The sequence below is a fragment of the Geospiza fortis genome, unplaced genomic scaffold, assembly GCF_000277835.1.
Source record: "Geospiza fortis unplaced genomic scaffold, GeoFor_1.0 scaffold171, whole genome shotgun sequence".
Classification (NCBI taxonomy): Eukaryota; Metazoa; Chordata; class Aves; order Passeriformes; family Thraupidae; genus Geospiza; species Geospiza fortis.
Window position 1 is genome coordinate 7,554,188 of NW_005054313.1, and position 26,509 is coordinate 7,580,696.

The following is a 26,509-nucleotide window of genomic DNA, read 5'->3' on the forward strand; positions in this document are numbered from 1 at the left end:
TGAAAAGCATTCAATTACATAGTACCTGATACTGTGTACAGCAGATGGTCTCAAAGTAGGGGCCACTGCCCTCATGAGACCCATAAAGACCTTCTAGGGCTTTGCAAAGTTCCTTGATTTTGCTTGTAAACTTGTGCAGTTACTTAAATAGGCTTGTTAGAGGGGGGAAAAGGGTCTCCAGAAAAACCAAGTCTTCAAAGATTAAGAAAAGATCATCTGGTTTCACAGTATGTGCACAAGCACAAACTGACGATTTAAAATGCTCATATGAGTTAAGACCTGAACAATATTTATTTTTATCATGCCATGGCAACAGAGAAAATTTGGGTATGGAAACATCTCTTATATCCCTGTCTGGGGAGTTATTTGAGCAACCTGGCTAGAATGGGTTCCTTCCTCACCTGCTCACAGCCTCCTTGTGGCCCGGTCAGTGCTCCTGCTTTATTCTTAGAGAGCAGCAGACAGCAGGGAGCTGCAGGAATAAAGCAGCTTTCCTTGTCCTGTCATGGCTTTTGGCCTTCCCCTCCCAGGCAGAGTCAGGGCTTTCCCTGCCACCACAAACACAATCAGAGCAATCAAAAGACACCATTTCAAAGGCAGCAGACAAAGGTGAGCTCCCACAGCTGGGAAGGCTGAAGGCTGACTGGCATGCAAGGCTTTGGTGCAGAAAAGATGCAAAGCATGGGTTTGACTGCAAATGAACACATTGATTACATCCTCTCACTGTCATAGGATCTGCTGATCACTACACAGCTGTGAGATCTCTCTCAAAGGCTCCAGTTCAGAAACAGACTGATTTGCTTTATAGTTTCTATGAATTCTCTTTTTGCTGGAAAACAGTCACAGCATTGCTTTGTTTACCCAAATACAGATTTCTGCTTGGGAACCACTAAAAAGCCAGAGAAAATGTTACATTCAGAAGTAAGATCACTCAAGGAAATTGCTAGTTTGCAGAAAGCCAGTAAAAATACAGAGCCAAAAGCCCCATGTGAGTAATTGCCAGATTTTGGAATGATGCTGTTCAAGACTTGATAAACTACTGCCACCACAGCTCTCTGTGTTAGGTTTGCTGCAATTATTTCCCACTGAAATAAACAAAAAAATGCTGCAGATGCTGTACTTCCTACTTCAGTGCAACAGCAGTGGGCACTATTCCTCAGGGATTTTGCGTCGTTAACTATTTTTTCATCTACTGTAACTTTTTCCCCTATTAAATATGTGTTTCTGATTGTATCCATGTGAGATACATTAGTAAAGCATTTTCATTAGTATATCTGTGCTTGGAAATGCTTTCTTGTGTTACAAGACTCAGTCAGTCAGCAAAGCTTCAATTCATCAAAGCACTTAAGCCTGCACCTAACTCCAAGTATGCACCTAATCCCATTGACTTCAATGGGACTGCTTACTTGCTTAGTTAGGCATGCATTTAAAAATCAAGGTCCATGTAAGCATACTTGTGCTCTTTGGCCTGGTCCCAAGCCCTTAAAAAGGAAAAAAACAGAATGGAGAACAAATGTTCAGTAGAGCTGTAAGAAGGCACAGCAGCTTTCTAGGAAATATGTACAACATAACAAATAATTTAACTATCCTTACAGAAAGTCCCAACAATCAGAGTTAGCTGGCAATCCAGTTATTGAATTCTACCAAGATATTTTCAAACCTAAATTGAGCACTTTTAGGAATATTCATTCAATGAAGTTGTTAGAAATCATAAGTAAAAGAAAAGCCATAAGCATTTTGTGTGTTTATGCTGTTTCTCGTCATTTTTCCAGTTACTAAGGAATACAATTCTCCAATGCTGCTAAGCACTGACACCTCCCTCACTTGTTATTGGGTTGAACTTTATAATAAATAGTTTTAGAACAATGTATGCAAAGTCTAAATTTGGAATAGAATTTCAACAAGGTGCACTTCTGTAATCAAGAATTCAGTCCTGCAGCTTAAACTTCTACAGCATGTTAGACAGAAAAACTTGAGGGCTGGGACACAATGGAAATGGTGAAACTGAGGACTTTCAACTTCCTCCCCTTTGCATCACAGATGTTCAAAAGAGAGTAGTGACAAAGGCAGATGTGAGCCTCTAGTATATGAAGTGGCAATGGTTTCATTCAGATTATTAAGATGATTTAAACATACATGAGGAGTGAGATTTTTCCAAGACTGATGAGTCCTCCTCATCCTTCTTAATAATCAGGGTAGATAAAGATAATAAGGTTCTGAAAAAAAACCAAACCCAAAAGCTTTCTATTTCATAAAACCAGAATAATTATTTCTCTCTCAGAATGGCCATTTGAACTGTCATGTCTAAGTGCCAAAAACCTGGTAAGATTTTTATGTGGTTTTATAAAATGGTTACCAGAAAGTTTAACATTAGAAGAACAACTAAACTAAACACATTTTCTGAGGGATCAAGTTTCAGTTATACTTTACTCAGCAAAGGTGCCTTGCAGGAGAAAACAAATAAGATGAACCCATTTTTTAACAATGACTCATAGTGCAAAATAAGCCTGAAGCTTTTCTTAAGCACTGTTTTCACTAATATAACTACAAAAACATGAGACTTTAAACTCCTAATACATTAGATTCACAGAAAATACATCATAGTTTGCTGTAATGGCTCCTGAAAAGTAAAGAAATATCCAGTGCTTTAAGTATCTGGTACAATTGAAAGGTTAAGCAATAACAATTGGAAGCACACATTTTAAAAAGCCCTGCACAAGAAGTCAAGCATTTTACAGTCCAGCAAGATGCAGTTAGTTAACACTGCTGTTTATAATCTCCTTTTGGACTGGTTTAATTGGTTCTATCCAGTATCTGGTCTCCAGCAGCACAAACAGTAGCAGTAAAGCATCCATGATGTATGCCACAATGTACAAGTACTACTTGCAAAACAGTAACTTCAAAAAAAAATGTCTTGCTCTCCTAGAAAATAGAAATTTAAGCTTTATAAATGTACCAGATGGGGAAAGAACCCTACAAAAGCAATTCCAAGCTCCAGTCTAGCCTCAGTAGCTGTACAAATTCATTAGTGCCCATAACAGAGGTGAATGACCTTGGAGCAGTCTAGGAGCCCACTGCAAACATTGCAGAGTTCAGAAGTCATGTCCATCACACTGGGACTTTGTGTTGGCAAAGGGACTTGACAAACTTCAGGCACGTAAGATAAACTGCATCTGCCACATACAGCCAACTCTAAACAAACAAGTCTTGCAGTAATAAAATTTATTTGTTTTAATAAAATTCTATAGGCTGTAAAACAATATCCTCATGCAGGTAGGATTTCCACAGGTCAAAGACTTTTCAGTCATGCTCCATTTCTTGAAATATGAGCATAAACTGCAACAATCCCTTTAAAATGAAGCCTTGCCATGGTAGGAGATATATACAATTATGACTATTTTCTGGTCTTACAGAATACAGATATTTTAGGATGCTTCCATGCAGGTCACCATACCAACTAAGGTTCTAAAAGCCAGCTATTCAGACACTCATACTGTTTCAGTGCATAAGTACTTCCTCCATTCAGCACAGCACGAGATGACAATACCTTATAATACTCAATGGTTGGGCAAGGCCACCTGAATATATTTTAACAGTTGTTTCCTCCCTCTTAACAGACATTGAAATTAATATTTTAAGACCCCAGATTTAGGGACCAATTTGCCTGTGTTCACATGTCATTTAAATAAGCTTTAGGGAATGTCTATTCTTTCATACCTCTTAATATTTCACATTCAGTCCTTCTACTATTTTACTACATAAAACTTTTTTTACATGCACTGTTTATGAGAATTTTAAATCATGAAATAACTGCATGAATGTGAGGACTTCTATTTTTAAAAATGTGGGAAAGGTTAGCCAAGTTCTTCTTCAGCTTTGGTCACATACATAAGCGTAACAAAATGAGACTGGTCTAGCAACACAAACCCCAAAGAGATCTTCTGCAATAGCTAAGGTAAATTCAGACACAGTGGTCTTTGCATTTAAGTACTGAAAATTATGGAAACCCAAACCCACATTTCTACTTCACATAAAGCACTACCTCTATGTATGCATAGTACATCTGGCTTGAACCCCCTGAAGAAAAATATTCAGTAAGACAAAAATGTAGAACTTTTACCTCAAGACAATTCAAGTGTTGATCAAAATAGCTTAATGTAGTCTCTAAAATACAGAAATATATCTGAGCAATGTAGAATCACTGAAGTCAAATGGCACCAGAAGCAGGGGGAAGGTGAGGCACACCCAAAAACCTACATGGCATCACATCCTTTTTGAAGTCATGTAATACATACTAGATAGTAATGCTCAGAAAAAATTCATGCATGTTTATTGCACCAAATTTCAAGGCGAACGAATAAAATTTATTTGTTTTTACAGAATTACTGGTAGCTCCAAGAACCTCATTGTTTCCCCCTATAATAATGTTCTCTTCAGCATAGACATTCATCACTCTAAAAATTTGCCTGCTCCAAGAACCTGCCAGAAAGGAAACAATTCACCATTAAATGCATCCCAAAAGGGGGGAAAAAAAGTAAAGAAACCAATCAAAACAAGATACTTTTCCAGTATTATCAATGTGTTGCCTGGAGTATTCTCACTGAAGTGACATTTTCCTCAGCAACAACAGAAAAGGTGTCCTGAATCCTGATGGACCAGATGAAGAAATCAGAGGTCCAAGATATCTTTCTGTTGTTCTTCCTAAGGTCACCATCTCAAGCCCCAGCACAATAGTTAATGGAACTAATTAATTTTAGCCTAAAATAGCTTTCAGCAGCAATGAGATTGCTAAAAATTCATCAGTTTGCTGCAGAATTTGTTGAGATGCAGGCCTGGCTTCTCTTCTAATAAGTATGTTTACTCAATTTCCCCCTATCAGCTACCTCTCTTCCTCGAGGGAACAGTGTCACTGCCTCTTGTTCATATTATTTTGGATCATGAAAGTTCACGGAAAAATTAAGAGCTATTCTAAAAAGATGACCTTTTTCCAAAAGGCTGATTTCTTTTAGGAAACTTAATTTTTTAGTTTGAGTAAAATCAATATTCAAGCTACAGCTAGTTACTGCAATGAGGAACAGAACTACAGTAATTGTAAAACCTCTCACCCACAGCAAATGGAAGGCAAACCTATTATCTTGAGTCTCTAGCTGCAGCAATTCCAGGCTGCATTATTTCCTACTTGACATGAACAAGCTTCATAGTCACAGGTGGTTACTGTTTTCTGGGAATCTGCAATAGTGTCACATCCAGCCCCTAAGCACATTCTAACCTTAGCAAACAGCAGTTGATTTAAAACCATGTTTTCTTCAAGATATTTGCTGTACTGCACATACTGCACAGGTGTGTGAAACCAACATTTCCTTCTCACACTACCCAAGCTGTGTAAGACTCCAAAGTTCCCCATTATCTCCTCCACAGAAGGCTCTTTCTTACCTGTGTGACTGCAAATCCATGACAGAACTGTCTAGATTTGGTTCTGCTCTGAATATCATCAACAAAATCACCAAGTAAGGTACAACCAAAGAATTCCAATTCATCTTTTCATTGCACTTTGCACTCTACATAACTGGGTCAACCTGTGTGTGCTAAAGGGTACAAATCAGTCATTCAGGTATGATGGCAAACAGCCTTTTAGGAAAACAACACTACATTCATTTACTGGAATCTTATGTCAAGATGATGTTGAAGAAGAAGCATCTCTTTTGCAAGAACATGCATTTAACATCACAGCAGGAACTTAGCCCCCTTCAAAAATGTTTCTGCTAAGCAATTCTTCCACTTTGCATTTTGCAAGATACCACCAAGGCACACTTGAAACATCTACAGAAATACATTACACTCGTGTGTAAAGTTCACATCCCTCGACAGCTTGGGCTACAGGGAATAAACACAGACAGGAAGGGAAGGAAAGTGCCTCTGTCACAGAAACATTTGGAACTAGAGGACTGCTTTTTGTCACAACTAGTTTCTTAAGTTGCCCACTAGAACTCTGCAGATATTTTTCATATTTGCACAGGAACCAAACTGATCTGCACATTCCCACCTCTGTCACCACAGTTCCTTGTGTGTTCATGACCTTGATAAGAATAAGGCAGACTACATATAAATAGCATCACCAACAGTCCAATATCAGTAACTAACAAGTCTGACATTTCTGATTTCTGCAAGGTCAACAGAGCAGTTACTACAATTATAGGCACAGCTCTAGTATGGAGAGAAAAAGGCAGTATCTGTAAAAACATTTTGTATTTTAAAAAAAAAAACACATTTTTGTTTCAAATTTATCTTTCCCTGCTATGACATACATATATATGTATGTTTCTGGTTTCCACTTCACAGGATTTGTAAAAATTACACACAAGGCAAACCACACTAAAGCACTCCCAGTGAACTATTAGGATCACTTGATTGCGGACACAACAACTTTAACCTTGGCCACATTTTCAATTCGTGAAATCACCCAGGTGCCACATTAAGCTGCTTCAAACTAGAAGCCAACAATGTCACGTGGCAAACATTATTGACATGTTTAAATACACCATACTTGAAAAATAAAATTGATCGATTTTATTGCATGTGCTTGAGTAGGTTTTTACAGGAGGCTTTGAACAGATTAGGTGTCTGTGTTACAAAGAGGGAACAGGAAGTTATTCACAAGCATTTTGATGACTTCACTGAGCAAGGTGTAAATGCTCTTGTTCAAAGACACCGTACTGTCAGAACCCCAGAACACTGCATTGCTTCTTCATCAGCAAGAACGTGGTGTAGTCCTGTGACTGAGAGAAGCCTGTGGCCATAAAAAGGATTAAATATGTCAGTCTTATGTAATACCATCACATTTCTGTTTTGTTCAAGTTTTCATGTTATTGCTGCAAATAGGAAAAATCTATTGTTGCAATAATAAAATGTCTGAGATGTCAAAATAGGCCACGGGCTTGCAAACCAATAGAGTTTTTAAGAAGGTTTTGAGCTCATATCACTTGTTTTCTGAAGTATGAGCCATTAAGTGTGATTTTGTCAGTTTGTGATTTCTCTCAGCAAACATGGAATTACGGAAATTTGCATTACTTTAAATGAACAACTAAATTATTGTACATTCATGTAACTCCATTCTTTAGGACTTCAAAAGTCAGACACCCTGGCACTTGTGGGGAGAAAAAAGAGCTGTAGAGGCAGTTTCAGTGTGAAGCCATATAAAAATCTGGCTGATTTCAGGTTCTGTTAAAAATCCAATTTCACCAAGTTTGAACAAGCTCGTTTTGATCTAGCTGTACACCATTTTTCAATCTCCAATCTTATTAAATTTCACAGACTGAGGTGGTACCAGATGGCATCCAGGATATTTTTTTATTCTGAACTTTTGAAAAAAGCTCAAAACCCTAATGTGAAATTTAAACTGAAGGGAACTCTGCATAGATTTCTGTGAAACTAAATTGTATCTAAATTATAAACATGAACCTGCTGCACAAAAATTCAAACCCTGGTCTCAGCAAAGGGTTAAGACTCAGATTCTTGCCTTCCCTGAGAATATTCTCCCACCTTTGTTTAGCTGAAAGGCAAAGCACAACTTCCTGCAGACAAGTATGGTCAAAATATACATAAATTACACAAACCCAGCTTGTTACAGAGAACACAACACTCTGCTGTTAATTTGGCCTTAAGTACATTTCACTAGCATTAGGACAAACAAATCCCATTAATCCTATGAAGCAAAGATTTGCCCCATAACTCTCATTTTGAGGTGGAGAATCTGGACATTAAAAACACATTTGGGACAAAGATGTATCACATGGAAGAGATGAGAACCAGTTGCCAGCAAGCCACCCAAGGGAGGGCATAAAACTACTGGGCTCCACCTTGGTTAAAAAACTGGCTCTTAACAGGGCTACAACATCCAAAAAAAGCTTCTGGGTGCAGTTTGCACACTCGGCAGACACTCAGTGCCCTTGCACAAGCTGGACTAACAACAACCAGAGGGCAAATCAAATATCCAAGGTCCCACAGGAAATCCACTGCTGAGCAGCCTGGGTACTTTGGTTGGAATAAGGATCTGCATCCACAGCAGCTCTCTGAAACAAGCAAGCAGCCACTCTGCCCAGCCCAGGGACTCGGTCTCTCCATGAGACAGTCACACAGTGGCACCTGCCCAACCCAAGAGTTACAGTTTTCACAGTTTTGGTCTAACACAGTAAGTCAATACTTCCAGCGTATTTTAAAACAGAGCAGCTCCTCAACTATTTCCTCTGGGTCATCTATATCTGCGCGCACAAGTGCCGCATAAAAAGAAAAATAGATACATACACACAACTAGAGCCTCTGTGGATGTTCTTCCCAAGGATTTATTTATTCCTGTGACAAGTTTGCCCATCTCAGTCTACCAAAATTGTAATCTTTGTTTTAACAGAAGTGCCTAAAAACATACTGGACCCTTTCCAGGCTCCAAAGTAATATTATAATGTAGTTAAATGAAAACAAAACCTAAATACTTAATTTCCTGTAGATTTCCAAGATTGCTGTTTCAGTTTCCTGACTAAATAATAGGTATTTTGGAATATTCTGTTACAGTTATTAGCATTTTCAATTTGCTCCTAGAAGTCATCAAAACAAAATTAAGCATTAACTTACTCTTTGGCTTCTTAGTAAAAATCAGCTTAGGTCAGACAACATTTTGCTGCACTGTCCTCGCTTTCTAAAAATTATTTTCACTAAAACTTCTGGGTACTGGCATCTAATAGTTTATTATAATTAACAAAGCAAAAGTCCTAGTGCCTAAATTCTGAAGTTCCTGAAATTACTGAATTGTAATAAATTTTTCATTTAATCAGTGATTTATCAGCGGTAACAGTAATTAAAATACTACCAATACTCACCTGTCATCACGTATAACAGTATTGCAAAAAAAAAAATATGAACAAACCTTTAGCAGTAAATACACTTAAATACACTTCCATACTGTATTTCTAAGAACTCTGACTTTTAGATGAGGCCTGAAATATCACTAGTCAACACAGCTACCACTGCTAGCACAAGGGAGTACAACTGCAAACAAAGAAAAAAACCTGCTCTCCAGACCACAGATATCACAGGAGGCAGCATGGATTGAAAGTGACAGTGAAAGTACCAAAACAAATCAAATTAAAATGAATACTAATTCCATTTATTGTTTCAATTATTGTTTTAGCACTCACCTCATAAATCCTCACACATGAAAGCCTTTATTTTCACCTCACAGATGTTCATAAATAGCCCCCCTTCTACTTCATGACCCCACCTGCCATGAGAACACATCAATCTGCTAATAAGCTGTCTGTAACATACATATGTCTTTTTTTTAATGTATAGTAATTTAAAGTTTTACTGCACATTCCAACTCTACTGCAGGTTAAATTCTAGTAACAGACATCATGCAAGCAAGCAGAGCGAAAGCACACAACCAAAGGAGAATTCTCATTAAATATGTGATACACAAGCTTGCTCTAATGCTGTACAATTCTTTTTTATTCCCCTTGCTCTTCTTATATTTATCATGATAAAATGATTTGTGACTGTTTACAGTGACAGTCTTCTAGTATGAACATTAGCAGACAACAATAAATTCAAGAACAGCTTCTTCATTTTTATTTTTGTGCATACATAACACACCACCCCCCACAGTGAGTGAGCTCCCCTTTCCAGAATTTTTCTGGGACAATGGTACAAAGCTGATGCTGCCCATTCAGAGGCTCTACTGCCACAGAACACAGGGTCAGTGAGCCAAATTCAGATGCTCCCATGTCACCACCTGTCTGAGGGGGTCTGCTGGCAATCTCTACTGTCAGGCAGCTAACCAAGGATCTTTCTAAGCATTCTGCAGAGAGGAATCTAAAAGCCCTTTTTGGGAGCCCCAAGCTAAGCATCACAATGAGATGCTGAAAGTCAAATGGCTTGAACATTTCCAGGATGAGAAACATAATTCAGCCAATTAACAGCAAAAGGTATCATTTATACTGCAGGAGTAATTGCTAAGTTTTCACCCCTCTTCTAAATAGGAGAACAAGAATGAATACTTATGCAGCCAGTCCCTTCTTAATAGCTTTCTCCCCACTGCTGGCTTGCCCAGGTGTTTAACAGATCCCTTAAATGTGAGTTTTAGAATGTTATTTCTGCTGCACCCCTCTTTGTTTCTTTACAATAAAATCTAAATTACTTTGTTTCCTTCTGCTATTTAACCTCAGAAGAGGGGTCCTGCACTAGCTACATGACTCTCTTTTACAACTGCTTTCCCAAACTTTCATTGAAATCAAATGTATTTCAACTGGTTGAAATTTCTTGGTTGGTTTTTTTTTTTCTTTGAACTGCTGTAATGTAACACAAACCAGGTTTGGTTCTACTGGTTACCTAAAAGGCATAAACTACATCTTAGTCATTTCTGCATAAGAGACATGACATCAAACCCTTCACCTCCACCATGGTATGGAGTACACAGCTCTTTGTTGGTTTCCTCATTTGTGAAGGCAGGACTGCTGCAATCTACCCTCCTACGGGCTACCATAGCTGGTTTTGTTAGAGTGCATCCAGGAATACTTGGCAAGTGACTGAGAAAAAGGAATAGCTGAGACCACACTTATTTTCTGTTTTTATCCAAGCTCCTTTTTTCTTGTCTACACTTAATTTCTCCATCACAGAAAGCCAATATTTCAGAAACAAAAAACAGTGATCATGAGTTCAGGTTTTTTTATGAACAACCACGTGAAGGGACTGGTGTGTTACTGAATGTTTCTTCATGAACACTCCCAGCCTCCTTTTATACCACTGTCCCACAGGACTTTTCTTGTTTCTTTAAAACTAAGCTGGAGTGATCATTTGACTATTCCAACCTAGGGAATAATTAATTATTCATAAACACCTGACTTCACTTTGAACCTGATATACATCAAACTGTTTAATCAGAAAAAAACCAAGGCCCAACAACATGCAATATTTTATTTTCTACTCCACTGTATACCCAGCATTCATGAAAACTTCAGATTATTTTCAGATTTACTTTGGATTTATCATTTTCAACATCGATTTCAAACTAGTTCAAAGAGAAGCATAACTCAAGGATAATAAAATTCCCTACTTGTGTCACTTAATCATTAGAGATAACAGTATTTGCTTTCAGAACAACTTCTCTAGTGATACAATTAAGCTCAAAGCTGGGATGTATTTTCTACTGTCAGCCAATCTATGAAGACAAAGGCATACTGCAGATAAGGATTATACTCTACCTTTTTATAAAGACAAACCGCACCTGAAAAATTATTTTTAAAATTGCAGAAATAAGAACAAAATAAAGGTACACAACACTCTATTACTTTGCTGTATCTCAAGCTGCTTCTGATAGCAGGTAAGACATTCCTGACCACATTTGACAGGAGAACAGAATGTGCAGCACAGAGGGAACCAGAATCTGGATTAGCCATTCTATGCTGCACTTCAGCACCTACTTTTGCTTCAAAGCGAAGCAAAACAAACCTTTTCCAAGACATGTGCTATGTATGTAGCACAGACAAAAGCAGTTAAAAACCTTTTAGAATGAAGATATTTTGAAATACCATTTTGGTTGGTTTGAGTTTTTTGTTGGTTTGGTGTTTTTTCAAATGTTAAATGCCATTGTAAGCAACATCTGATCCTGATAAGGTCTGTTTTCCTGGGTCATTTATAGCAGAACTATAGATTCAGACAGCAGCTCCATGGAAGAGTAAGGAGCTCCATCCTTTAGACTGTGACGTCTTTTCCAGAACAAGAGGCTGCTGGACAATAGGAAAAGAACAAATATACAGATCCAGCGCTTAGTCATTTCATCTGAACTTGAATATTTGCTACTCCCAACCACCTGCCACCAGATTTCACACCAGTTCAAAGGAAACTTAAATCAATAATGTCATCTACAGTTATCTTACCTGGACATTAGCACACACCAGCACAGTTCCAAATAGGAGCTCCTTGCCTCATCCTGCTTTTCTGATGGAGATTTAGCATGGTTGGCTATGATTCCTATAGCTGACACAAGTTACCTCCCTAGAAAGTTTGCAAGGTTTTCAATAGCTGATGCACTCTTTGTTTTAGGCAAGTAAAATCTCTATTACCAATCCTTTTGTTACTTAAGTTACAGTGTGCATTTTAAAACTGCTTAGATATTTTTTATTAACGTCAGCAGTTAGCTGGAAGATGAAAACAAACTACATTGCAAGAGAAAATGCAATATAAAAATCAGGACACAAAAAATAGTTGTTTCACGCACCTTTGAGAGGTATCTACATTCCCACCCAAACAGAATTTTGGGCAAAATGCTGAATGATCCTTTGTAAAGCGCGCCCCCGCGTGGTAACCATCATCTCTGCCAAAGCAATTTTCTTCACAGCTCCCAGGTGAGGTTTCTGTCTCCAAAACCACCTCGAGTCGGTGCTCACACCTGCCCAGGTACTGGGACGGCTTCTCCTACTGGGAGAGTCCCAGGCACATGCAACGACACATGCAACATTCTGCCCTAGAGGCACTTTCTCAATCTATGGGCAAGGTCAGAATTATTAAGAACATTCTTTTCTCTTAGCTTGTTTATTAAAGTCTCCTCTGTCTTCTCTCTGCATTTTTCTCACAAGATTAAAAGTTACTGAGTAGGACTAACCCACTGTCTCCAGAAGAAATGTAAGGATACACACACTTCACACAAAAGAAGATAAAAAATCTTGAAGGAAGAAAACAGACACTTGTGACTAAATAGCAAGTTGCAGGAAGTCCCATTGGCAGTCACTCTTTAATTTAATAGCACTGTCAAAATGTAGAGTTAGAAGAGGAGTAGCAAATGTATTTACAAAAACAACATCTACTCACTAATACCGAAACATATTCCAAGCATGTGTATTAGGAATACCCAGCTGTGGCACCAAATAAAGACTATAAAAAAACAGAAGTGCAACTCAATAGGACTGTCAAGGAAAACGTGTTCACTTAAAAAATGCATCAGAAATAATATTGTTCAAGTGTGCAGAAAACCAAACTTACACAGAAATAATGCAGCTGATTATCAAGATCATTGTTCTACTTCTTTCTTCTGCAAAGGCAGAGTATCACCCCATTCTTCCTGCTTTGTCTGGTTTTACTTTTAAGGTATTTAATTAATTTAAGTAGTTTTAATTTCATTAGGATTCAGGGAATACACAATAATTTCAATGAAAAGTGAGCTTTTTTTGCAGCATTTGGGTTAGTATTTGTGCCAGTTATGACAGTGTCACAGACAGACAATATGTTCTTATAATGAAATACTCTAAATCAGTTGGGCTTTTTCACTTCAAGTTTTTTTAAGAACTATTTCATCTCATACATCATATTCTTTACTATCTTTCTAAATAACTTTTATTATTTCAGCATTTTCCATCTTTTTTTCCTCTTAAGGTAAGCTGAAAATACTAACCAAAAACAATGGTCCTAGGAACAAAATAGATAATGGTTTGTGACACAGGGATATTATTGTTCTGGTAATGTAAAAGAATGTCCAACAGAGGGTGATAGAGACCATACGTTTGTAAGATACAACTCAATTATCAGTTTTCTGAGTCATAGATCAGAAATGCAATTAAAACAAGTTTCTGGCCCTTTCTGAATTAGTTTTAGATCAAGGAAAGCTTTAAAGCACAACCAACTTCACCCAGATCTATCCTGTAGAAAGGAAATTCAAAGCCATGGCTTTGCTTGTACTAAGAAACAGAACAGAGACAAACATGGCATTGTCCAGATGTGCACAAGTAAGAGGAATTGGGACATGCAGAGGACAAGGCTGTATTCATCAGTGATTTCCCCTGGCAAACCAACTATTTAAACTGAACTTGACCTTTCACTATTTGAGTTCATGAGTCACATCTGAGCCACTTCTGCAGCTTTTGCCAACACATATAGGAAACATCAGTCAAGCGTCAAATGCCCCTCACTAGGAATTTATTTCTTTCACTAAGCTCACTTGAAAGATTACAATTCTTTTTCTAAACACTGTAACATTTTGTTTAAAATTGCTACCATCTTGCAAAAACTGTATTTATTCATTGCAAATGGAATTTACACAGCAGATGGCAGAAAGTCAACACAGCAGCTCTTTCTGAACCCATGAAATGTAACCACTCAATTGTTTTCTAAGAGAACATCACTGCTGAGTAAAAGGAGAGCCAGTAAGACCTGAGGCAAACATGGCCCAATCAGAAAAGTTTGACTACAAGCAGCTACAAAGCAATCAAAAGAAACCATTCTGTTGCAGACTCTGAAAAATATCTCCACTCTAAAACTGAATCAGAAAAAGATATTGTATTTCGTTCTTATTTAAGCTTTCAATTTTTTTGCTCTGGTTCTTTCAAAAAACCTCTTCTGTAGAAAGTAAAATATGTTGGAAAAAGCTCACTGGCAGACACCTTAATTGGGGCTAAAATCCTAAATCCATCCCTTCAGCACTCCTTAGTTTGTTCTCAGTAAACACAGATGTTAGTTAAGAAATCCCTCAACCTGCAATAATAAAAGCTAATGTTTTTCACATCTACTTTAATACAAATAAAATTTTTTAAAAATGTGCAAGTTTAAGGCAGCATTGCTGAGTTCGAGCAGCTGAGGCAGCCTGCCTTACCTTGCACTGCCCCGCCACGCAGATGGCCGTCCCGTTGGGCTCGCAGGGGGTGCCGTCGATCACGGTCTCCGCCTGGCGCACGTAGAAGCGGTAGCCGATGGCCCGGCAGTTCAGCTCACACTTCTGACTCCCCTTCACTGTGGACACAACGCAAAGCCCCGTTACCAAGAGCACAGCAGTAGATTGGGAAAGGAAAAGCTCCTTAAACGAGCAGTAAGGTCCGAGGGGAAGAAACAAATATGCAAACAATGCATTGTAAGTGACCACATCAAATGAACGGTGATTAAGAAACCAACTCCCAGGTAAGCATTCCAACACACCTTATCACACAGTGTAAACAGTACCTCCATTGTTAACGACTGACACTTCCCTAAATGACCAAGAGTACTTTTAGTTCCTTAAAAACACTGCTGGTTCATCTTCTTAAGGCATAGTGACGTGTTATGGCATTTAGTAACTCCTGAGTGTCAGAAAAATTACACCATCATCAGAAGGGTGTGCATCAAATCAGGCCCACTTACAGTCCCCTGTCTGTTCAGGTCCATCAGGCATACAAATATCCAGCACTGAGAAACATTTTAAACAAGACAGATGCACATTTGTAAAAATTCTATTGTTTGTTATCTTAGTTTTTACAACTCAACTCTTACAAGTCAACTCAACTCTTCTATTCCACTAAATTTCATTTTCAAAAATGTATCAAATGCATTATCATTCAAAACCCTGTGATTTCTGCTGACATGCAAGAAGCAATAGGAAATCAGTCCACTGAACTCAGGGTGAGAGGAACACAGAAGACAAGAAGCAAGACATGTTAGCTTCCCCTGTGAAAATCTGTTCCTTGAGCAAATACAGTCTAACACTCCCCACATCTTACACTATCAGGTTTGTTAACACATTTGTGTAGCCTTTCTGTTGCAAATCATCTGTCAGGTCAGAGTTGCTCTCAGCTTATTACCCACTTGCTAACTGACATAACAGTATCTTCAGCTTCTTTCCAACCCAGAGTAGTGCTGATAGTCAGTGGCAGCAAGGTCCAAACAGAAATCTTTTTTTATGACAATGCTTTCATTGCTGCCACAATAATGAACTAAAATTCCTTCATAAAGCTTCAGCTCATCCCCTATACTGAATCTGAAACCTCCTATTTAATCTAGGTGGCAAAGGAGATGCTATGTGCCCTCATTTAATGCTAAAACATGCTGTTCACAAGATTTTCTCCTTGACTTCAGTGTATTTTTGAATCTTCAGCTAAGAAATAACAAAAAGCCAAAATAAATAAAAGCAATCACTTCAAATATATATTAAACAACTGTTTTCTGTACCAAAATTTCAGCTCAACTTCAGTTACCCCCTGTGCAGATACAGGATTAATGCAGACCAATTCTGTATCTTACATTTTCCCTCATACAGCCGAACTTATTTAACTGCCACTCATATACACCATGTATTGTGTCTGGCATTCTTCTGATAAAACCCACAAAAACATCTACTCATTTTAAGACAGGTCAAAGATCTGTTTACTGAGTTTGGGTTTTTTGAAGAAACCATGCCATGTTCAACTAGGTCATCCATCCACTGGCTACCTTTTCTTTAGATTCACTAGCTTCTGATTCCAATAACTTCACTTAGTTATTAAAAAAAAGCAATCCAACCCCCCCACCCCCTCAAAACCAAAACCAAGTCAAAACAAAACAACACAAAAAAACCAAACAAAACCAAACTGAGGTACTTCCTGCAGTTCTATCTCCAAGTGTAACAGTCAGGTCTAATGATAAACTGAGCTTTATTCTTAGCAGCTTCATCACTTCACACATAACTATATTCAGAATTCTCAAATAAATATAACCCCGTTTCAGTGATTCATTACAATTTAAGTCAACTTGTCCTTTTCTCAGTCTGAAAGTGTCCCATTTTCATAACATGCACGGCTAGCAATCAAGCAGCACCTCTGGAGAGTACATTTTCTTATCTTTCCATTCTCTAAAATCAAGTCAAACAAACCATTTAGGGTTTCTGAAATGTCCTTATCTTCTGTGTTTGTTCCCTTAAGTTCAGTATCCTGAAGCCTCACATTGCCATATTCTTCCTCTCACCATCTCCCCCATAGTTTTGATACTTTAAAATACTTTTTCTTTAAATTATTAGCTGGCCTTCTAGTTCCCAGTGAAAGTTTTGTGCTACTTGGAGATGAAAAAATTACCCGCTGCAGCATGGTATTTTTTCCTGATCTGTCTAATCCCTCATTTCTGCTGTGATAGGTCAGGCTACTGCATTGCTAATGCAGCACAGTAACAACCCCAAGCAGGCTGAGATTACTTACTGTGTAAAAATATAATTCCTATTTTATTATTTCTGTGTTTCATTCTTTCTCACCAGGAACTATTCCCACTCATACAAAAAGAAGTATTAGAACAGTCTCTGTCTCTGACCACAAAAAAACAAATCAGGCTTTAACAACAAACATACTCTATAACCCTCTGGCCCTCAATATTCAGATTCTTTCGATAAGTACATGTAAGGTACTGCCTTGGTAAGGCATACACCAACCACGCCACCTAAAGACAACATTCTCAAATGTGAATGATCTGAAAAAAACTTGTCTACAAAGAGCAAAATCTGTTAACTGAATTGCCCCTGCTGAATGACAGGCATTTCCCATAAGGATTTTATGTAAGCATTATGTATTATTGTGTAAGATGCAGAGAAATTACAGCAGAACAAACATTTTAGAATTCCCATGTAGAACAAGACACCACACTAGTAAAAAAACCTCCCTTACCCTGTGTTCTGCCACAACTCTTGAGGTTTTACAGTTTAGGTGGTAGGTCAAGCTGCACTACTGGCTTGGCAATTGGACATAAAATGTCAATTAAACAAAGAGCTGTGAGGCAATTGATTCCACACAGGCCAAATTTTTTACTCCCAAGTCAGCTGATCCCACACTCCACAAAAGGATCTATCTTCCCAACTCGTTGGCAGCAAGACACATTTCCACAAAAAAAAACTCAACTCTTTTGAAGTGTGGCACAGTTTCTAGGACAGTTAATTATGCAGGTACTGTTTAACATGTCCTCCTAGTGCATTTGTTTTTTATTCCCAAGCTCACCTTAGCATAACCAAGTCTTTGTGCAAAGTCTCACCTTATCCCCCCTTTATTAAATAGTGAACTTGGGTGAAATTTAATGTTTCCACACAGGTTCTGCCAGACATATTCATTATTGATTTAACTGAAGGAGGTGCCTTTAGTGAACAATCTTGGTAACATGCAATGTTTGGTTTTCATTTTACAGACTGAAAAAGTATATAAATTTAAAAAAACAGTATTTTCCTTAAAACATCCTTACCAAACTAGCTTAAAGCACCTCAGGGACATCCTGGTCTTCTCCAAACTGCAAGACACGGGAGTTGGTTTTTTTCCAAGTCCTCTGTTGAAACTTACCTTCCACCTTTCCCTATGAGGAATACAAGCCAGGCATGCTAAAGCAGGACCACAGCACATTTCTACTGCCTTCCATGTCCCCAATAAGAACACCAAGACCTCACATGTTACAAAGTGCACATCACACAGCACACATTGCAGTGAAAACTTTCCACCATTCTCCTAAGATCCATTTTACTGATCAAACTGAAACTACAAATATCAACACGTTTCATTGCAGATTTCAGTGCAGTAGAAGTTTGAGGAGAAAAATTCAACTGTCAAACATATCTACACATTTTTAGACGGCAAAAGAGTAATTTATGTGTCATCACACTACAGCCAGCGGCTGGAGTTCAAAGCGTGTCTCCAGCAGCATTTCCGGCTGAGGCCTTTCCTCGGGCCCTGCACAGGGGACGGCAGCCGCATGCCCGCTGAGAAGCACGAGTGAGCAAGGGAGAAGTGTCTTTCACCGGGATTCACAGGCTAACAGCCAAAGATCAAGCCTGGTCTTTTAATCCCACTACAGGGAAAGCAAGCACTGGCGTATCCGAGCCCACAACGCGCTCCCGGCCCGAGACGGTGTCCCCGCGATGAGGCGAGGCCGGCCCGGCCCGGGCACCTCAGGGCGAGAGCAGCGCCGGGCACGGACCAAATGCGGCGTGGCCCGGGAGCGAGAAAAGAAACTAAATCTCTCCCAAGCTGAACACGCTCGTTCTTCTCTTGTTCTCGCCCCGGGGCCGCTGCCCTCCCTCGGCCGCGGCCTGGCGCGCCAGGCGAACCAGCCCCTCTGCGAAATTTCACCCTCATCCCACGCCCTTTCGTTACATGAAAGTGTAAGAAATTAAAGTCCTCACAAAACATCCTGCCCAAATCTAGAAACCGTGCACGGTAAAACAAGGCAAGGAAGTCACCCCTTCGAAAATATCCCTACTTGCAGGAGTTTGTGAATAGACCTGTTTGCATTTCATCAAGAAAGAGCATTTCAAATCTTAGCACTGAGCTGAGGGGTATGCCATGCTGAGGGGCCATGCTGAGGGGCCCTGCTCCAGCCACCTTCCCAGGGCTGGACAGGGCTGGCACAGCCCACAGACAGTCACCACGGCCCATCACCACAGCTGGACACCATGGCCACCACCCAGTGTGGAGACCTTGAACCTTGGCGTGCTCCACCTTCCACACAACCTGAATCCCTCAGCATTGCACAGCCCCCGTGTCCCACTCTCCAGCCAGGCCTTCTGCCTCTGACCCTCCACCTGCACACCACAGCGTGTGTGGGAGGGCATTTGTACTTCATGTCAGCTCTTCCCCTCCTTCAGCTTCCTCTTCCAACATGTTCTGCCACCCTCGGCAAGCCCCTGCCCAAGGAAAGGCTGTGGGGAGGCACATGGGCGTGGTGGATGAGGAGGCCAGGCTGTGATTGAGCTGCTCCACAGCGAGCTCGAAGAGATACAGAGAGAGCTCAGCAGGCAGCTTGCCAGTGCACGGAACTGCAATCTAATGATATTCTTAGGGAAAAAATGTCAGAAGAAAAAGCATTTCAACCACAATACCTTTGATAAATAATATATTCAGTTGTTCAAAGGGAAATTTAAAATAGCCACAGACCAAAAAAAAACCCCAGGAAATAATACCCAAATCAAATAAGAATGGAGCGATCAGCAAACTAAATGACACTGTACACTGACTGTCCTTAAAGTATGTACCAAGTTCTTCCTTTCTGTCTCAGCTCTGAAGACTTGAAGCTGCTTGGAGCACGTACTGCCTCTCACAGCACGCACATTAAATCTGCCACAGATAACGCTGGCTGTAGGTGCAATCAGAATAAATGATACCATATAGGAATTTCACATTCCTCATGCCATGAGGTAGGGACTGGAATATACAAAACCTCCTCGATGGTTCTTTAGTCCAAATCTTAATTTAATGTGAGATCCAGGCTCCCTGTTGTTATCTACATAGCAGGTCTAGTTCTCCACAAAACATTACAGAATGCTTTTACCATTTGTCAGTTTTTGTAAGTTTGCCTAAACATCTAAAAATAGTTAATAACAAGCTGTGCAATTTGAGAAACGTGCCTCAAGGGTGCCCACACAGAAGTGGCATGCACACTCTTGGCAAGCAAATATCACAATCATGTTAATACTACATTATGGGATTAAGCAAATTTAAATTAGGCTTCATTCTGTGTGCAAACTGCCTTGTAAAGTCAACTTCAGTGCTTCTCCATAACAAGCCAAGATACACTCATCCATGATGTGTCAGAAGCAATTGTTCCAGGAACAAGTTGTCTCTGCATAGCTCAGTTATTTTCAGGGCCCAGCTTGCCATGGGCTGTAATTCAGTATTTACTCATGATAAAAGCAATGAATCTGCTAAACAGGAAGTGTAATGAAGCATAGCAGACACTGGAAAAACTTTTAAGAGATGTGCTAATATCAATCCATGTAACATCTCCTTTAGCTAAAGCTAATCAATGCTGAGATTGGGTGGGATTTCAGCAATAGATGCGCAGGTGACCAGCATTGTCACTGTGAGGGTGGTGACCCCCTGGCACAGGCTGCCCAGAGAAGCTGAGGATGCCCCATTCCTGGAAGTGCTAAAAGTCAGGCTGGATGGGGCTCTGAACAACCTGGTCTAGTGAAAGGAGACCCTGCCCACAGCAGGGGAGTGCAACTACATGATCTTTAAGGCCCCTTGAAGATTTTCTTTTCATACAGGAAGTGCTTCAAGACACATGCACAAGCAGAGAAACAAAGACAGGTCCAGCACATGACAGCAGAACTCTGGTTCTTTTACACTCTGCTGTGGCTGTAAGCTGGCAGCTCCACTGTAGAGTCCACACCAGGCCAGGAACAGCTAAATGTGACAATTCCACACTGATCCAGCAGTGATCCCCTGTGGAGCTTGGGGTAGATGGCAAGTGTTGGTTTACTACTAAACACAGGCAACCCAGTTTACACAGCTTCCTATACAAAGAAGGAAAATGCATATGAAACACACCACATCCTCTACAAAAGCCTTCAAGAAAGAAGAGCTACTTTACTTAAGGTTTCCCTGTTTAGGCTAGTAGACTATGAGGGCTTAGTTATCAGACTGGAGCATGAGCTCAGGCTTTGCACTTTAGGAGACTATAAGGTCCGTGAGAAAAAACTGATCCCAAATTAGGCTAGTTTTCCACTGATGGAGAGTTACAAGTTTTTGAGGTGGTCAGAGGAATAATGCTTTTTACAGCAGTTATCATATGCCAGATTTCTAAATAACAATATGCAAACATTTTCCAGGAAATAATTATCATGTAACTACGTTTGGGCTCTCCAAAAGAAACAGTAATGTGATGTGGTCTGCTTTATTTGAGTCTCTTTTGATACTTTGTCCTTATTAGGCTAGGGAACATCTCTTGACAATAACCAGAAAGGGTCGTGTTTATTTTTTTTCTTTGTCCCTTTCAGTTTTGTTAACTTCTTATAAAACTTTATTACTCTGCTTCAGATTTTTTTTCTAAAAACATTTTCCATTCTTCATTCCAGTGACGGAAGAACATTGCCCTTCTTTTTTTCCTACTTCCACTTTTCATTTTCTCATGTAATAAAGATGTTTATTACTTCACCTTGTCTCAACAATTTAATATATATTTGAAATACTGTCTGCACTGAGGTTTTGATATTAAGTGAAAAAAAAACCCTAACTTTTATAATGAACCTGCTTATACATTTTAACAAGCATGGAGCCCAAAAGGAAAATACCATCCCAAGAAATTCCTCACTTTTACCTGAATGAACCATTTTTTTTTTCTACTCTTCAGTGAACAGAATATTTCTAAAGGCCACAATGTTCCATGAACTTGTCTTCATAATTAATGTTTAAGGCAATAAGAAATTTGCAAATGTTGTCCTTTACTTCAATTTCCCTGGTATCTCCATTCCTCCCAAACCCCTCTGTCATTAAAAAACTATTAATAATATCTTACAGATTTACTGTCATGCATTAAAAATAACTGGAAAGTTGATTATTATTCAATGAAATTAAACCAACTAGAAACAAGTAATTCATAAAACCACATGCATATAAGTCTCTCTTGCTCAACTGGATGTGTGAAAATCAGCAAAGATTTAAGTTTGATGTGCTTCTATGAAATTGCAGTGCAGCAGAGCCCTCAGCTGAATGGCTCACATGGGCACCTGACCAGTAAGTACTGCTGGCTTCAGTACAGCTGCCACAAGTGAAATGTTTAACAGAGGCTCCTGGCCAGCACCCCTTTAAATGACATAACCAGGTAATGTAGTTTCTTCCACAGACCGCAGTTTTTACTGTGTTACATCTGGAACTCCTTTCTGAATTTAAAGGGGAAAAAAAAAAACCCAACTCCTAAAGATGTCTTTTTCACATCAGCCTTTCATGTGTCTGTAGTCACAATCCAGAGACAACCACTTGTCAAGCAGTGGCCACTGGATGTCTCCACTGGCCTGTGCAAACAGATCAAAGCTCTCCATCAGTGAAAGCTCTTTTAAAAGGCATTTATCTGGTTTACAAGCCACCACTTACACTTTCCAGAGTGCACAGCAGCCACACAGAGCTGCCCTCTCTGGCCCTCAGCACAGGCAGGGCATGGCAGCTTCACGTGCACTGCACTTCTGGTGAGGTTTCTCAGAGCAGCCCCCAGAGTTTAAATCAGAATTATTAAGATGTGGCTAGGTAAGTAGAAGAAAACCAAATAGCAATTGCTTGGGCTCAAAACTTTTTGTTTCTGTTTATATCCAGTGACAGCTAAAACTGTATCAATAAAACTCTCATAAGACAATATCACAAGATAAACTATTGACATTTCATGAAAGATGCCTTTTCTTGCAATGATATTATACAGAATTTATTTAAAATAAAACTAAAATATTTAGGAAACATACTATTATAGACAAAACCAAAGAGGACAAATAATACAACTAGTCTAAACAAATTCAATTTCTGGCCAGATTTATATATTGATTTATATGGGCACTAATCAGAGAAGTAAACCTGCTACATGCAGTGCAACTTCTCATCTGAAAGAATACCAAAACGAGCTCCATCCCCCGAAGTGCTGACCACTTCCTGAGGGACACTGAGAGCTATCATTCCCAACTGCTCTTAGCTTGGGATGTTCTGGAAGGAACTTGATACTGCTTTCTGTCTGCCTTACAGTTGGAAAGAACTGACTATTTCTGTTTGTCTGTCTTAGAATCTTACTGGCCTCTGGAATCTCAGCTTGCATCCAGATCTGTAATTTGGAATGTGATTTTATCTCCATCAGCACACTAGTAGCCCCAAAAACTTGGAACATCAAATAATGTTAAATTATATAAATCAGTGCTTTGGCAACTTTAGTGAATACACCTTCAAATCCTGCCTTCAGACCTCCCACAGCCAGCTTGGTCAGTTTTATTCAAATCTGTTCTAGCTGGAGGACTTCATGTCACACTTCAGAATAATAAGTGCCAAAGGTAGATGGGAAGAAAGAAGATTCAAGTTTAGGCCTGTGATTCCCCCAGCAGCATTCCAGACAAAAGCTTTCAGCCATCTCTTAAGGAAGCATATTTAAAGTTAAATGTCTCAGAAGTCTCTCTCCTATTAAAACATGAACCCTGCACATGAACACTAAAAACTCCCAAAGTAATGCCTATCGTGAAAAGACCATAATACTGAAATCTCTAGCATTTAATAAAACTCCAAACAAGGCTGCACAGAAAGCCTTGCCTCGTGTCAATGGCTGGCACACTCTTCTCCATGCACTCCTCACTGAAGTGCACCCTAAGCTTTCTTTAACATGAGCATAAAGAAGGACCAAGCAGCAAAAAGTGACAGCAGGGGAAGGAGGCAACACAATGCTGCTGTTTCTCAATTTTCTTTCTTAAACAAAACTTGCTCTGAGATGTACAGTTTGTATTACAGTCTAAATGCTTTCTTATTTACAAGAAATGATAACACAACATATTTTAAATCATTGCATATAGAAATCAACTTTCATTTTACTTTAATTACACAATTCAGAGACAATAATAGTAATGTTTTCAGTTATCTCAATCTGCATTTTTTTTAGTTTCTTTAAACAGACTGATTTTGCCAAAATTTCTTAGAGAAACACTTTTGGATGAACTCACAAAAATCCTTGTCATTCTCTGCCTCTTTTTCCTTGCTGTCTCCAGAGGAAGCAATCACTTAGAAATGCTTCCCTATCCCAAAAATCCAGTTCCTGGACTCATTTAATATCCCTCTGATTGACAGCCTCATCATTCACAGTCTTCTATGCTGACATGAACAGGGCCTGTGCTTATACTTGTTTTATACTTGATATACACAGGATACACATGGATCAATGTGAAAAGCAAGAAAAGAGACTAAACTGCTTTTCTTAAGTTTTTGCTTTTATTAAACTTCAATTAAGGTTTTTAATTGAAGATTCTTTGCTCTGGAACAACACCAAGAAATTACCACCTGAGGAGCCTCAGCAGAAAGAATGAAATGAGAAACAAGCAGCAGCTAAAGTCAGCCCCAGACTCACTGTCACTGCCCCTTGGGAAATACTTATCAGTAGGTTCTGACTGAGCCTTATACACTTACAGATTGCGTTAAGATTTAAAAAATACTATTGTGGGGTGAGGAGTGTTTCTGAAATAATAAAAAAGACTTGTACCCATTTCAATATTAATATAGCTATTATTTGGTCCAAAATGTCCTAATTAAGTTTCCATGGCCTCTTGCCACAGTCCTTTAATAGGCAAATAAATTCTTAAGAATTACTTAAAACATTCTGTGCTTTTATTTACATACTCAAAGATATTTATTTCCTTCACTCTCATAAACATCAGTTTAAAACATGAATGTTCATTAGAGCAGTGTTTTCAGTAGGATGCCAGTGACCTGGAGCTCAGTCAGTAACTTGAAAGCTGCTTCCCTTCTGGAGCAGATAAAACCCTAAACATTCAGTGTTTCACATTACATTTCATTTTTAAGACTATTCTTATATAAAAAGCTGTAATGATCATTGATGAGACACCAGATTTCTTAGCAACTTTGCTTCTAATTTTTCTTCTGGGTTTTCAAACTTTGCATGCCTTGATTGTTGGATGTTAAGATTCCTGCAGAAACCTGAAGGGCACCAACTCAGCGATCTTTTCTCAGGGAAAATCTAACTGGATGGCAGTGGGAGGCAGCTTTGCTCCCTGATGCTGCCAGCTGGGCTCCACCAGTTCTGACTGCAGCACTTGGAGCCTCCATGCTCTTAGCAGCAGCATTTCAGAACAACAAAGCTAAAGTTGTCTCATCTCCCATATCTCTCTCAGCCAAGGGGCAAATGGGTGTCTGGTAAAAGACTATTTTCACATTGAGAATTCTATCCTGAAACTAGGATCTGCCTCTCCTGTACTCATCTGTGGCATCACCCGACATCCCACTCCTCCGAGCACAGCAGTAGAAACCAATATGGAGGTGTCAAGACAAAAATGTTGTCAAACCCTTTTAATTTCCTTCTACAAACAGGCTCTGCATGCAAGAGAAGCAGTGCTGTGATTCAGCTTGGCTTTTCAAAGGTGTTTGACACTTCTTCAGCGAAAAATGACATCTGGAAGTTACTATAAGGGATGTGTAAAGTTGTTTTGAAAACTATTACTCATTACTACTCAGTAATTCACTGGCTTGGTTTTGGTACCTACTGACTAAGAATCTGCAAGATCTTTCTCAAATAAAGCTCCAGCTCATGTGTTCATGCATGAGGTAGATGATGTGATAGCAAGAGAGATTCACAGGTAACAACGCCAAGTTGGGAAAGGCAGCAGTACTGGAGGGAAGGATTAGAGCTCAAAAAATATGCTGACAGCTTGGGGAAGAGTCTGAAAAGGCAGGATGAAATATAATAGGGATTGATATGATATCCTACACTTGTGACAGAACAACCACCTGCACAAACACAGACTGAAAAACTAACGAAGGAGCAGTAATTCTACAGGGAATCTGGAGCAGTGACAGTGCCATTTAATGTGAGGCACTGAAGGTGTGAACTTAACAAAAGAAAAGCAAACACTCTATGGGTCAGTATAAACCAGAAGGCAATGTGCAAATCACAGCAGAGACCAACACACAGTGCAGCACTGTCCATTCTGATGGGCCATGGGAAGACAATCCAGAGGAGAAAGTGAGTGACCACAGCTCTAGTAAACACAGCTAAAGGGGGGAGATTCAAATAATAGTGGGGGGTTTGGAAAAGCAGAAGGGATGACAGTGTCTAGGTAAAGATAAAACACAAAAGGGAATAGAAGCTTTCCTATGTGTACTGTGAACCAGACAGGAGGTAAGAGCCCAAAGCTGTACCATGGAAATCTATATTACACATTACAGAAGACTTCCACTGGAAGGAGTAACGAAGGAATAACGAAGCACCATTTGCTTTTGGAGACTGCAGCATCTCCACCACTGAAGACTGGCACTGG

The 26,509-nt window shown here is 39.3% G+C and overlaps 1 protein-coding gene across 1 annotated transcript in view; it reads right to left on the reverse strand.

Annotated features, from left to right (window-relative positions):
* Nucleotides 1-26,509, reverse strand: part of THSD4 (thrombospondin type 1 domain containing 4) — a 218,354-nt gene that overhangs the window by 110,094 nt on the left and 81,751 nt on the right. Inside the window, exon 9 of the mRNA XM_031055908.1 lies at nt 14,630-14,766. Coding sequence (XP_030911768.1) covers nt 14,630-14,766 — 137 coding nt within the window. The remainder of the gene's footprint in view (nt 1-14,629; nt 14,767-26,509) is intronic.